At 38.8% G+C, this 14,157-nt stretch overlaps 1 protein-coding gene across 1 annotated transcript in view; it reads left to right on the top strand.

Moving 5' to 3' along the window:
* The window catches only part of CDH23 (cadherin related 23), a 1,302,172-nt gene that overhangs the window by 1,163,392 nt on the left and 124,623 nt on the right, over positions 1 to 14,157 (top strand). Inside the window, 2 exon segments of the mRNA XM_044299558.1 lie at positions 5,618 to 5,798; positions 12,228 to 12,361. Of these exon segments, the coding sequence (XP_044155493.1) occupies positions 5,618 to 5,798; positions 12,228 to 12,361 (315 nt within the window).

Below are 14,157 nucleotides of genomic sequence, written 5' to 3'. Positions count from 1 at the left end.
ATTAAAATGACGTGTTAAAATAATTTATATATTAATTAAAACTGTATTAAACTATTTAGGGTGTGTTATGAATGTGTTAATAATGTGATAATAAAAATATGTCAAAAAATTTAAAAATATGGCGAAAAAGTATTACATATTAATATTCTCTGCTAGTTTTCTATGTTGTGTTGATGGAGGAAGTTTGCCTTCCCCCGAGGGAGAGTCGTGGTGCTGATAAACAGCCTGACACACGACTCCTCATCAGGGAGAGGCCAACCCCCTATATGAAACCCCATTTCAAACTCCGAATTTAGACCTCCTGGTCTTATTGAGTTAAAATCATAAATATATCGTGACTCTATCCAGGACATTTTCGAGATATGATCACCCCCTCTCCAATTGGTTTGAATTTTTTCCAGCGCTATAAATTTTATTCCACTTGGATCTTTATTATGTGTTTGTTTAAAATGCATTGACAGGGGGTGTTTTTCGTATCCTTTTTTTATATTCGCTATGTGTTCAGAGATCCTTGTTTTTAAACTTCTTTTCGTTCTCCCTATATACTGTTCTTTACACGGGCATTCTATTATGTAAATGACACTAATTGTGTTACACGTTAGTAGGTCTTTAATTTCCCGTGTAAATGTGCTATTGTACGATTGGACTTTCGTAGTTTTTTTGGGGAATTTGGTTATTTTACAGTTATTGCACCGTCCACAGCGAAAAAAACCTTTCAAATTGTGCCAATCCTGTATCATAGACTGTTGTTGGTTTTTATTACTTTGTACAGTTGGAGCTATTTTCAGCGATAAGTTAGATGCCTTAGTATAGGTTATTTTTGGTTTTTCTGTTAATGATGATCCTATTATTTTATCTTTGAGTATGTGATGCCAATGTTTGTTAATAATTTTTTCTATTTGTTTATGTTGAGTATTGTATGGTAATATAATCCTAATTATATCTTCCTCTTGTTTTATGTTTACATCATTTACTTTGGCCTGAAAGAAGGAATCTCTTGTCATATTTTGTACCTTCTTTAATGACTTATCTAGTACATTTATTAGATATTGTTTAATAGAAAATATTTTTTTCATTTCTTCAGCTTCTTTTTCAAAATCTTCTTGTTTTGTACAATTTCGTTTTAGTCTCTGAAATTGGCTTGTTGGGATATTTATAAGCCAACGTGGCAGGTGGCAACTTGTAAACAAAATATGACTGTTTCTTGATACAGGTTTCTGATACGTTTGACAAATCATATGGTCCATTTCTATTGATATTAATAAATCTAAAAATTCTATCTGTTTTGGGCTAAAATTTAAACTGAACTTCAAATTTAATTGGTTATGGTTAATAACATCTAAAAAATTTCTCAATTCTGTGTCTGTGTTGTTCCATATTATAAAAATGTCATCTATATAACGATGCCAGAGTACCAGGTTGCCCCCTAAAAGTGGAAGGATATATTCCTCCTCCCACTCTGTCATAAAAAGATTAGAATCGAAAAAGTAAGGACTATACAAGATCTCCAACAACTTCAACTTTTTTCCATCCGATACCATGAGATGCTGACAGCTGAACGAAATCAACATATCACATAGACAAGTGCTCTAGACTTGGGTGAGTAAGCTTAACTGTGAGAGGGACGCCTCCACAGCAAGCACAATCGAATTTTATAACAAGACTATCTACACTAAATTATTAATTCGAAAATCACCCACTGATGAACTATAACTGCATTATTCTATTGTGAATATCAGATCTCCCATGGTATAACTCAAGGAAATATATGGAGAAATGACTGACTGAAATTAGAGCAATTATAATATAGTATATTATGAACATTTTTTGCAACTAATTCAACACTGGAATATGTTGGACTACCTATATGAATAAGAAGACAAGTATACCTAGCGAATTTCTAAAGCTATATTTGTATAATATCCAAAAATTACATAAGAAATATCCTAAAGACATTTTTTCTGCTATTTATTCAATTATTATCCGATTTTTTTTTTAATCTGACTATTTTAATAGATTTTTTTATTGGAATATAAATTGACTCTACCACATTTATCCATTATATATATCAATATATGGTTATTAACATTCTATACTGTGTGCACAATTAATGTATATTGTGATCCACTTTTTCTCTTTTTAAGATTTTTTATTTATTTGAATATTTTAACTAATAATAATAAATGTGTTATACATGTGTGAAATACAGATGGTGAGTGCCTGCTGATTATTTTACATTTAATAGTGGAGTGCTAGATATTTTTATCTAGCTATCTATCTATATATTTATCCCTTGAGGATTAACTATCAATCTTCAGGACCCTCCAATATATGCAGGCTGTACAAACAAAATCCCCATCATTTAGCACCTTCCTTTGTTATAGTGTTTTATATGTTTTACTAGCTGAAGGACCCGCACAGGTATATTTAATCTATTTAATATTTGTGTGTGACGTTAAAAGACATAGACAGTATCCACTATAACAGTGACATCCACAACCCCCCACCCCTTAACACTGAACTCCCCACCCCCACCCCCACAGTGCCCCATCTTCTTAAAATGGGACCTCCACAGCAACTCACCCCCTTAACTTTGATATTTACAGCAGCACTGTCCCTTTAACACTGACCATAGGTTACAGTCCCCTTAACTGACCTCCACCATTCCCGACCCCCTCAACTGATACCTCCACAGCGACTGCCCCTCTAACAATGACTGCCACAGAACCCCGCTCACTTATATATTAGATACAAACTGTATTAGTTTAGTTTCCTTTTAGCTGAATCATTCAAGAAAGGAACCCGTCTCAACAAAATGCAGTACAATCTGGAGGAGCTGAGCAGATTGATGTATAGTTTTGAGGGAAAAGATTCAGTAAAACTTGTAATTTATATATTTATATTTATGCATTTTATGACCAGTTGTACACACGGGGCATGTTATCAGTGATTGATAGGTTGTGTAAAGGCTGTATTACACAGCCCGATTCTACAGACGATTGCCGGGAGGGAAGCGTTCCTTCCCGCCAATCACCTGCTCGCTGGCAGAGTAGACCGCTGCTATTACATGCAGCAATTTCCTCCACAGCATGTGGAGGAGCGATCATTATGCCATCACTCCTCCACATGCTGTCTAGTTGTTTGCTGGCAGCCAGGGGCGTAGCTAAAAGCTCATGGGCCCTGGTGCAAGGGTTCAGCTCGGGCCCCCTCGGCACCTTGACCTTACCCCTTCCCACCAGCTGAGGTGTAACTTGACCACCATGCACTTTCTATAATACTGGTGTCTTCTTATGTGGCACAAGGGTCTTTGGGCCCCATTCAGGCTCCAGGGCCCGGTAGCGATTGCCACCTCTGCACCCCCTATAGCTACGCCCCTGCTGGCAGCAGATAGAGATTAGCCAGGACGATCTGCCGCTGGCATATGACAATTGCCATGCTTAAAAATCCCAATTGCACAATAAACGAGCTTTCACAGTAAACCCGGAAGAAGAGTAATGCTGACATCACTATAGAGGAGAAAGTGTCCATATGTGACATATGCAGCGTAGGTGCAGTAAGGAAGTCCTGCACAGCATACTAAACGGCTGAAGATTTCATCCGAACTCAGGGCTAGGCAGGATGACGTGAACACTGCCTGGTCCTGTCAATTAAGTCTAGTAGACTATGGCCAGAGGTAGGAGAACTGAGCCTCTAGGAGCAGGAGTAACCCCCCCCCCCCCCTTCTCCCCCAAAGTCCTAGAGTCTCATTTGCATATAATAAAAGTTTTATAAAAGTTTTATTTCTCAACGGGTGCATGAGATTGGAACTAAGATAGTTATATTCAGCTGACATTAGCACTAATGTCAGCCAGGTTAAAGAACATGTTTCTGCTGACAGAAGACCTTTAACAACATTTAGAGAGCATTTAGACATATGCTTTATGGCAGCTACATGGGCCATAGACAAAATGAACAGGAGGGGACCTTTTTGACTTCTAATGGAGAGTTTTCTAGGCATGCTCTGTGACCTGTGCAGTAGATAAGCTTATCTACTAGATAAGGTAGTAAATACGTTTTGACAATCACCTATTGTGAATGGTGAATCCTGTGTTGTCTATACAGAGGTGCTATCTGTCATTGTAACTCTGTATGTAACAATAACAAGATAACTGCAGTAAAGTGATCTGTACAGACCAAAAAGTGGTGCCTGTTATTATTCTTAGTGGCCAGTGTGAAAACCGCAGGATTTTATTTAAGTTTTTTGTTTAAAGATAGATATTGACATTGAAAATGAAAAATAATGCCGCCAAAAAATCTTTTAAAAACTGTTTAACCCTTTCACTACCGGAGGCTGTTTTTTTTTTTTATTCATTTTTTTTTTCTTACCTATTTTCCTTGAGCCATAGCTTTTTTATATATTTCCGTTCATATAGCTGTTTGGGGGCTTATTTTTTGTGGGACGAGTTGTACTTTCTAATGCCACCATTAATTATGGTATACAATGTAGTGGGAAGCGGAAAAGAATTTCTAAATGGGGTGGAATTGGAAAAAAAAAACACAATTCCTCCACCATTTTATGTTTTTTTTTCCCCACAGCGTTTTGTTTGCAGCAAAACTGACCCATGCCCTTAATTCTCTGTGTCAGTACGATTATAACAATACCCCATATGTATTGGTTTTGTATGTTCTAATAGTGTAAAAATAAATATAAACTTTGAAAAAAAAACATTTTTTTTTTATATCACCGTATTCTGACCCCCATAACATTTTTATACTTATGTCTACTGAGCTGTATAGGGGCTCATTATTTTTTTGCAGGACAATCTGAAGTTTTTATTGATAACATTTCGGAATGTGTGTGACTTTTTGATCACATTTTATTATTTTTTTGGGGTAATAGAAGCAATAAAAAAAAGTCATATCGGCCATTTTGAATTTTTTTTCCCATTATGCCATTCGCCATATTGGAAAATGTTTTTATATTTTAATAGTACGGGCGTTTTCGGTCGCGATGATACCCATGATGTTTATATTTATTCTTATTTAGATTTTTTTTTTATCATACAGAAAGGGGGGTGATTTAAACTTTTATATATTTTTGTTAATATATTTTTTAAATTTTTTTTAAACATTTTTTGTAATGATTTTTTAGCTCATATATGAGCCTATAAATTCAGTTTTTTAAAAATTTTTAATTTTGTACAATCAGGGATTTTATGACTTTATCAATTGCTCATTTCTTATGTTAGCCTGGCAGAACGAATACTATAAGCCTCGTCAGTGAGGCTCAGAGTATTCAGAGCAACTACCAACAGCCCCATTGGCCGCAGGGGGTGTTGGTAGGAAGCCCAAAAGCACAAGCTTCCGGGTTTTTGCGCATTTAGATGCCGTGATCTCACTTGATCACGGCATCTAAAGCCTTTAATTTCGCAATCAGCATTGTTGCCGGTCACAGTAATTAGCCGTGGGTCTCTGGCTGCAAATGCGAGCGGGTGCCATGTTTACACATCGCTACAGTGCTGTTTCATATTTTTTTAAAAGCTAAAATATCATGTCACTATGGCCTTGAGGTACATTTTATTACAGTTGATGTGTCTTCCCACCATTTTATCTCTTGTTTAACTAATTGTTTCCACAGGTCTTAGTGAATGTAAATGACATAAATGACAATTGGCCAACATTTCCCAAATCATATGAGGGACCTTTTGACATAACAGAGGGACAGCCAGGTCCAAGAGTTTCGACTTTCAAAGCTGAAGATAAAGATGCAGGTCTTAATGGTCAAGTAGAGTACATCATTGTTGGGGGTGATATTCTTGGTAAGTGTAAACAGTGTGAATGTCTTATTTTGAGTCATTTGAGTCAATCAAATGTAGTCATCATGTGTAGCTCTACTCAACCAAAGTCCTCAGTTACTAGTTTGCACAGATGCCAAGATTCCTGAGATATTTTGGGGAGTATAAAGTTTGAAAATGTGAATTTTCACATGTAACTATAGCTCATATCCCCATATTACACATGAGGTCCAAGAATCTGATATATCTGACGTTTGAAAGCTCCCTGTACCGAGGGGCTGCTGCTTAAAACTGTTTGTGACATGCCATGGGGAAAATGGTCATAGATTATTTTCTTTCTCTAACAAAACAAATTGCTCCACTAGGTAAATAATTGATTATGTTCCGATCCTTGTAGAGCCAATACTTTATTGGAGAAATACATTGTCAGATAATTACATAATTACTCTCTCTATAGCTGGCAGGCACCAGGGATGGATAAGGGGTGGACCTCACAAATATTTATCCTTATCTCATCTACTGTACCATCATCCCTGTAACTATGTAATGGGGAGCGAGATTAAAGGGATCCTGTCACTGGGATTTTGTGTATAGAGCTGAGGACATTGGTTGCTAGATGGCCGCTAGCACATCTGCAATACCCAGTCCCCATAGCTCAGTGTTCTTTTATTGTGTAAAAAATGGATAAATGATTGTAAATGATTTGATACATATGCAAATTAACCTGAGATAAGTGCTGTCCCTGACTCAATATCAAAGGAGGGTAAAAAAAAGTCAGAAAATGTTCCTCTCCAAACTGCCACCACTGGCTGTTAGATTAGCTGCGGTGCTTGCAAATAATGTCCTTATTAAGGAAAAGTGGAACCAAGATTTAAAGGGAACCTGTCACCAGGATTGTGTGTATAGAGCTGAGGACATGGGTTGCTATTCAAACCGATTTGATACATATGCAAATTAACCTGAGATGAGTCCTGTCCTTGACTCATCTCACGTACAGGACTCATCTCAGGTTAATTTGCATATGCATCAAATTATTTTTTATACACAATAAAAGCACACAGAGCTATGGGGACTGGGTATTGCGGATGTGCTAGCGGCCAGCTAGCAACCCATGTCCTCAGCTCTATACCCAAAATCCCAGTGACAGGTTCCCTTAAAGCGGTAAACCTAAATGGTGATGTACTTGGTGGAGATTGTATTATAGCTGATCTGTCTAAGGGCAACTTGGGAGTTTAAGACCACTTTAAATGGGCCAACAATCGGGGAAATCACCAGGAAAGAGCATTACTAAGGAATGTTCATTCATGATAATTGCCCTTTGTAAAAGGTGGTGCTGATTAGCTGATGAATGAGCAAACAGGTGCAGGTGCTGAAATCACCATTTCTGGGCAGCAGACAGTGTTCTGTAAATGGTGATCTGCTGCCCAAACACAATGATTCTCCTATACAGAGGAGATGATTGCTGCATGTAACTGGTGCTGGAAATCCAGGAGCTGAAACCAAGCATAGAGGAGCAGAAGTAAGCTTCTCCTACCTTGACATGGTCATTTGACTGTCTGTAGCTGGTTACCACTGTGGCCAGTGCAGTAGCCATGTTTGTGGTGGCCCCAACGCTACGCTGGGTCCCCCTGACACCGTCGAGGTGTCACCACGTGTTGGTGCTCTCCAGAAGGGATGGTAAGGCATAGTGACACCACAATGGTAAATAGGTCCAGTCAGGGTCTGCAATAAACCAGGGTGCTTCTTTACTGGAGGAATTCAGGTACAAAACAATACAGGTGAGGCATAGGCTGGCTTCTCCAGTCTCCTATCTGTCAGAGGGAGGGTTTGATGCTGAAGAAAGGCCTGAGCTAACTGTCCCTCTCTCTCTTCAGAAGGCTGGTACCCTGGTCGAAGGCTGGTGATCCCCGTCTCAGCATCTTCTTCTGGTCACTTCGTAGTCTGGCAGAGTCTCCTCTTCCAAGCACTGTTCCCTAACTGCAGCACACTAGGGGCTCTGGCTGCTCTCCTTATATATAGTTTTGCTAGACTAGAACCTTCTAGTGGGAGGGGTGGATTGTCTAGAAACTAAGCACAAACAGATAAATTGTTTCAGCTCCCGTCTGGTATAGACTTACATTAGAGCTTCAATGATACTCAATGCCAGTCACACAGCAGGTTTTCCAGACAAAAACAAGTTTCCAGACATAACAACAAAGCTAAAACCAGACATTTAAAAGGTCAGGCTGTCTGCTTTTGGTGGTAAACAAGTCTTGTGTCTTCCCTCCAAAACAGGGTGGTAAACAAGTCTGGGTTTTTCCTTCCAAACATGGTGGTAAACAAGTCTGGGGTTTTCCCTCCAAAATATGGTCTTCTTAAACCAGTACAGGACCGCCGCACGCAGGATTGCTTCTTTGCGGCGGCACTGTTATTCCTCCTGGACGCGCTGGGGCGTCATCTCGCGAGACGCAAGATTTTCTATGAACGCGCGCACACAGGCGCACGCGTTTACAGGAAGTGCAGGTAAACTAGTTGATCTACAGCCTGCCAGCGGCGATCGTTCGCTGGCAGGCTGTAGATGTGATTTTTTTAACCCCTAAAAGGTATATTATACTCTGTTTTGATCGACCACCAGAGGACACAGGCAGCTCTGTAAAGTAGCACCAAACACCACTACACTACACCCCCCCTGTCACTTATGAAAACCCCCTGATCACCCCCCTGTCATTGATCACCCCCCTGTAAGGCTCCATTCAGACTTCCGTATGTGTTTTACGGATCCACGGATCCATGGATTGGATCCGCAAAACACATACGGACGTCTGAATGGAGCCTTACAGGGGGTGATCAATGACAGGGGGGTGATCACCCCATATAGACTCCCTGATCACCCCCCTGTTATTGATCACCCCCCTGTAAGGCTCCATTTAGACATTTTTTTGGCACAAGTTAGCGGAAATTGATTTTATTTATTTTTATTTTTTTCTTACAAAGTCTCATATTCCACTAACTTATGACAAAAAATGTAATCTCGCATGAACTCACCATACACCTCACAGAATCCAAATGCGTTAAATTCTTTAGACATTTATATTCCAGACTTCTTCTCACACATTAGGGCCCCTAAAATGCCAGGGCAGTATAAATACCCCACATGTGACCCCATTTCGGAAAGGAGACACCCCAAGGTATTCGCTGAGGGGCATATTGAGTCCATGAAAGATTTAGCTTTTTTTGTCCCAAGTTAGCGGAAAGGGAGACTTTGTGAGAAAAAAATATATATATCAATTTTCGCTAACTTGTGCCCAAAAAAAAATCTTCTATGAACTCGCCATGTGCCTCATTGAATACCTTGGGGTGTCTTCTTTCCAAAATGGGGTCACATGTGGGGTATTTATACTGCCCTGGCATTTTAAGGGCCGTAAAGCATGAGAAGAAGTCTGGGATCCAAATGTCTAAAAATGCCCTCCTAAAAGGAATTTGGGCCCCTTTGTGCATCTAGGCTGCAAAAAAGTGTCACACATGTGGTATCGCCGTACTCAGGAGAAGTTGGGCAATGTGTTTTGGGGTGTCTTTTTACATATACCAATACTGGGTGAGATAAATATCTCTGTCAAATGACAACTTTGTATAAACAAAATGGGAAAAGTTGTCTTTTAGAGAGATATTTCTCTCACCCAGCATGGGTATATGTAAAAAGACACCCCAAAACACATTGCCCAACTTCTCCTGAGTACGGCGATACCATATGTGTGACACTTTTTTGCAGCCTAGGTGGGCAAAGGGGCCCACATTCCAAAGAGCACCTTTAGGATTTCACAGGGCATTTTTTACACATTTTTATTTCAAACTACTTCTCACACATTAGGGCCCCTAAAATGTCAGGGAAGTATAAATACCCCAGAAGTGACCCTATTTTGGAAAGAAGACATCCCAAGGTATTTCGTGATGGGCATAGTGAGTTCATGGAAGTTTTTATTTTTTGTCACAAGTTAGTGGAATATGAGACTTTGTAAGGAAAAAATAAATAAAAAATAAAATCATTTTCCTCTAACTTGTGACAAAAAATAAAAAATTCCAGGAACTCGCCATGCCCCTCACAGAATACCTTGGGGTGTCTTCTTTCCAAAATGGGGTCACTTGTGGGGTAGTTATACTGCCCTGGCATTTTAGGGGCCCTAATGCGTGAGAAGTAGTTTAAAATCCAAATGTGTTAAAAATGCCCTGTGAAATCCTAAAGGTGCTCTTTAGAATGTGGGCCCCTTTTCCCACCTAGGCTGCAACAAAGTGTCACACATGTGGTATCGCCATACTCGGAAGAAGTAGGGCAATGTGTTTTGGGGTGTATTTTTACATATACCCATGCTGGGTGAGAGAAATATCTCTCTAAAAGACAACTTTTCTCATTTTGTTTATACAAAGTTGTCATTTGACAGAGATATTTATCTCACCCAGCATGGGCATGTGTAAAAAGACACCCCAAAACACATTGCCCGACTTCTCCTGAGTACGGCGATACCACATGTGTGACACTTTTTTGCAGCCTAGGTGGGAAAAGGGGCCCACATTCCAAAGAGCACCTTTAGGATTTCATAGGGCATTTTTTACCCATTTTTATTTCAAACTACTTCTCACGCATTAGGGCCCCTAAAATGCCAAGGCAGTATAACTACCCCACAAGTGACCCCATTTTGGAAAGAAGACACCCCAAGGTATTTCGTGATGGGCAAAGTGAGTTCATGGAAGTCTTATTTTATGTCACAAGTTAGTGGAATATGAGACTTTGTGAGGAAAAAATAAATAAAAAATAAATAATTTTCCGCTAACTTATGACAAAAAATAAAAAGTTCTATGAACTCACTATGCCCATCAACGAATACCTTAGGGTGTCTACTTTCCAAAATGGGGTCATTTGTGGGGGTTTTCTACTGTCTGGGCATTGTAGAACCTCAGGAAACATGACAGGTGCTCAGAAAGTCAGAGCTGCTTTAAAAAGCAGAAATTCACATTTTTGTACCATAGTTTGTAAATGCTATAACTTTTACCCAAACCATTTTTTTTTACCCAAACTTTTTTTTATCAAAGACATGTAGAACAATAAATTTAGAGAAAAATTTATATAGAATTTTTTTTTTACATTTTACAACTGAAAAATTTCATTTTTTGTCAAAAATGTCGGTAAATTTCGATTAATAACAAAAAATGAAAAAATGTCAGCAGCAATGAAATACCACCAAATGAACGCTCTATTAGTGAGAAGAAAAGGAGGTAAAATTCATTTGGGTGCTAAGTTGCATGACCGAGGAATAAACGGTGAAAGTAGTGTAGTGCAGAATTGTAAAAAGTGGTCTGGTCATTAAGGGTGTTTAAGCTAGGGGAGCTGAGGTGGTTAAATCCTATGGCAGCTGTGGAAAATTATCAGCTTCTCAATCTAAGTCCTAAAACCCCTTTCACACAAGCGAGTTTTTCGTGCGGGTGCAATGCGTGATGTGAACGCATTGCACCCGCACTGAATCCGGACCCATTTATTTCAATGGGTCTGCGTACATGAGCGTTGTTTTTCACGCATCACTTCTGCGTTGCGTGAAAATCTCAACATGTTCTATATTCTGCGTTTTTCACGCAGCCCTGGCCCCATAGAAGCGAATGGGGCTGCGTGAAAAACGCATTGCATCCGCAAGCAAGTGCGGGTGCGATGCATTTTTCACTGATGGTTGCTAAGCGATGTTGTTTGTAAACCTTCAGTTTTTTATCACACGTGTGAAAAACGCATCAAAGCGCATTGCACCTGTGTGGAAAAAACTGAACAACTGAACGCATTCACAGACAAAACTGACTGAATTTGTTTACAAAATGGTGCGAGTTTCACTAAACGCACCCTGAACACATTCGGACCTAATCCGCCACGCTCGTGTGAAAGGGGCATAACAGTCTCTCAGTATTCATTAACCCTTTCCACAGAGCAATGTAAATACAGTGATAATAAACAGGATATATATCACAACATATAAAATGCAGTTACGCAGTATTAAACAGTGCAAGATAACCCTTTCAGGTGAAATAAAGTAAGAAGTTTTAACTTTGCATAGGGAAAATAGGCAAATGTCCAAAAATGTCCCAATGTCAAAGTACTCCCTGCTCCAGGGCACTAAACTAGTCACTACAACTTTCACATGTACATTTTGAGAGGAAGCAGGGCATGGAGAATAGTAGAGGATCAGGTTAAGCACTGGAACCAGAGTGGTGGGGGATCAGTACGGTGTCATTGCCTTTCATTTTTATATTGGAACATTTAAAGCTGTTTTCTAAATAATGTTCCTGGTTGGATAACAGAATAAAAAGTCATGTATAACTGCACTACTACTTATGAACGTTTAGGATGTTCATTAATATATTTTGCACTTGTGTGGGTGACAAACCATGAATTGGCTGCTGACGACTAAACAAATAACGTTTCTCTTTTTCCATAAAAAGGGGAGTTTGTAATTTCATCGGTTGAGGGTGATTTGAGAGTTAGAAAAGACTATGAATTGGATCGAGAGAACATTGCTTCTTACAACCTTACCATTATGGCAAAAGACAGAGGAAATCCTCCATTCAGTGCTACGGTTAAGTAACTTCTACTGTACTTGATTTACCTATTTTTATTATTATAATTGTTAATGATTTATAAAGATTAGTTACAATAAACAATTTTTGGGGCAGACTTGAATGCATGCTGAAAATTTACCACAGTCCACCATCCACATTTCTAGCATGTGAGATTTAGACAGATTTTAGTCCCAATTCTTTTTTTTATACAATACCACATTTTTAAATGCTCTCGACCTCATTTCTAAAAGAATACCACTATACAATGACTATAGAAGACTTTTTTTTATTTTGCATGCTTTTTGGAAATCTGCTCTCATGTTAAGGAAGGCTTCTTTTCTCCCGTGAGGCTGAATTTGTTGCCATTTTTATGTACAGGAGAACAGTCCATATAAATAAGATTTACAGATGCCAGAATAAAAATGCCACATAGTTTAACCCCTTAGGGACACAGCCTTATTACACCTTAGGACCAGGCCATTTTTTGCAAATCTGACCACTGTCACTTTAAGTGGTGATAACTTTAAAACGCTTTGACTTATCCAGGCCATTCTGAGATTGTTTTTTCGTCACATATTGTACTTCATGACACTGGTAAAATAAAGTTAAAAAAAATATTTTTTTTTTGCATAAAAAAATGTCAAATTTACCAAAAATTGGGAAAAATTAGCAAATTTCAAAGTTTCAGTTTCTCTACTTCTGTAATACATAGTAATACCCCTAAAAATTGTGATGACTTTACATTCCCCATATGTCTACTTCATGTTTGAATTATTTTGGGAATGATATTTTATTTTTTGGGGATGTTACAAGGCTTAGAAGTTTAGAAGCAAATCTTGAAATTTTTCAGAAATTTACAAAAACCCAATTTTTAGGGACCACTACAGCTCTGAAGTCACTTTGCGAGGCTTACATAATAGAAACCACCCAAAAATGACCCCATTCTATAAACTACACCCCTCAAGGTATTCAAAACTGATTTTACAAACTTTGTTAACCCTTTAGGTGTTGCACAAGAGTTATTGGCAAATGGGGATGAAATTTGAGAATTTCATTTTATTGCCTAATTTTCCATTTTAACCAATTTTTTCCACTAACAAAGCAAGGGTTAACAGCCAAACAAGACTGTATCTTTATTGCCCTGACTCTGCCGTTTACAGAAACACCTCATATGTGGCCGTAAACTACTGTACGGCCACACAGCGGGGCGTAGAGTGAAAGGTGCGCCGTTTGGTTTTTGGAAGGCAGGTTTTGCTGGACTGGTTTTTTGACACCATGTCCCATTTGAAGCCCCCTGATGCACCCCTAGAGTAGAAACTCCATAAAAGTGACCCCATCTAAGAAACTACACCCCTCGAGGTATTCAAAACTGATTTTACAAACTTTGTTAACCCTTTAGGTGTTGCACAAGAGTTATTGGCAAATGGGGATGAAATTTGAGAATTTCATTTTTTTGCCTAATTTTCCATTTTAACCCATTTTTTCCACTAACAAAGCAAGGGTTAACAGCCAAACAAGACTGTATCTTTATTGCCCTGACTCTGCCGTTTACAGAAACACCTCATATGTGGCCATAAACTACTGTACGGCCACACAGCGGGGCGTAGAGTGAAAGGTGCGCCGTTTGGTTTTTGGAAGGCATGTTTTGCTGGACTGGTTTTTTGACACCATGTCCCATTTGAAGCCCCCCTGATGCACCCCTAGAGTAGAAACTCCATAAAAGTTACCCCATCTAAGAAACTACACCCCTCAAGGTATACAAAACTGATTTTACAAACTTTGTTAACCCTTTAGGTGTTGCACAAGATTTAAT

The sequence above is a fragment of the Bufo gargarizans genome, chromosome 6 (assembly GCF_014858855.1).
Source record: "Bufo gargarizans isolate SCDJY-AF-19 chromosome 6, ASM1485885v1, whole genome shotgun sequence".
In the NCBI taxonomy this organism is placed as follows: domain Eukaryota; kingdom Metazoa; phylum Chordata; class Amphibia; order Anura; family Bufonidae; genus Bufo; species Bufo gargarizans.
This window is presented reverse-complemented; position numbering and strand designations above follow the sequence as displayed.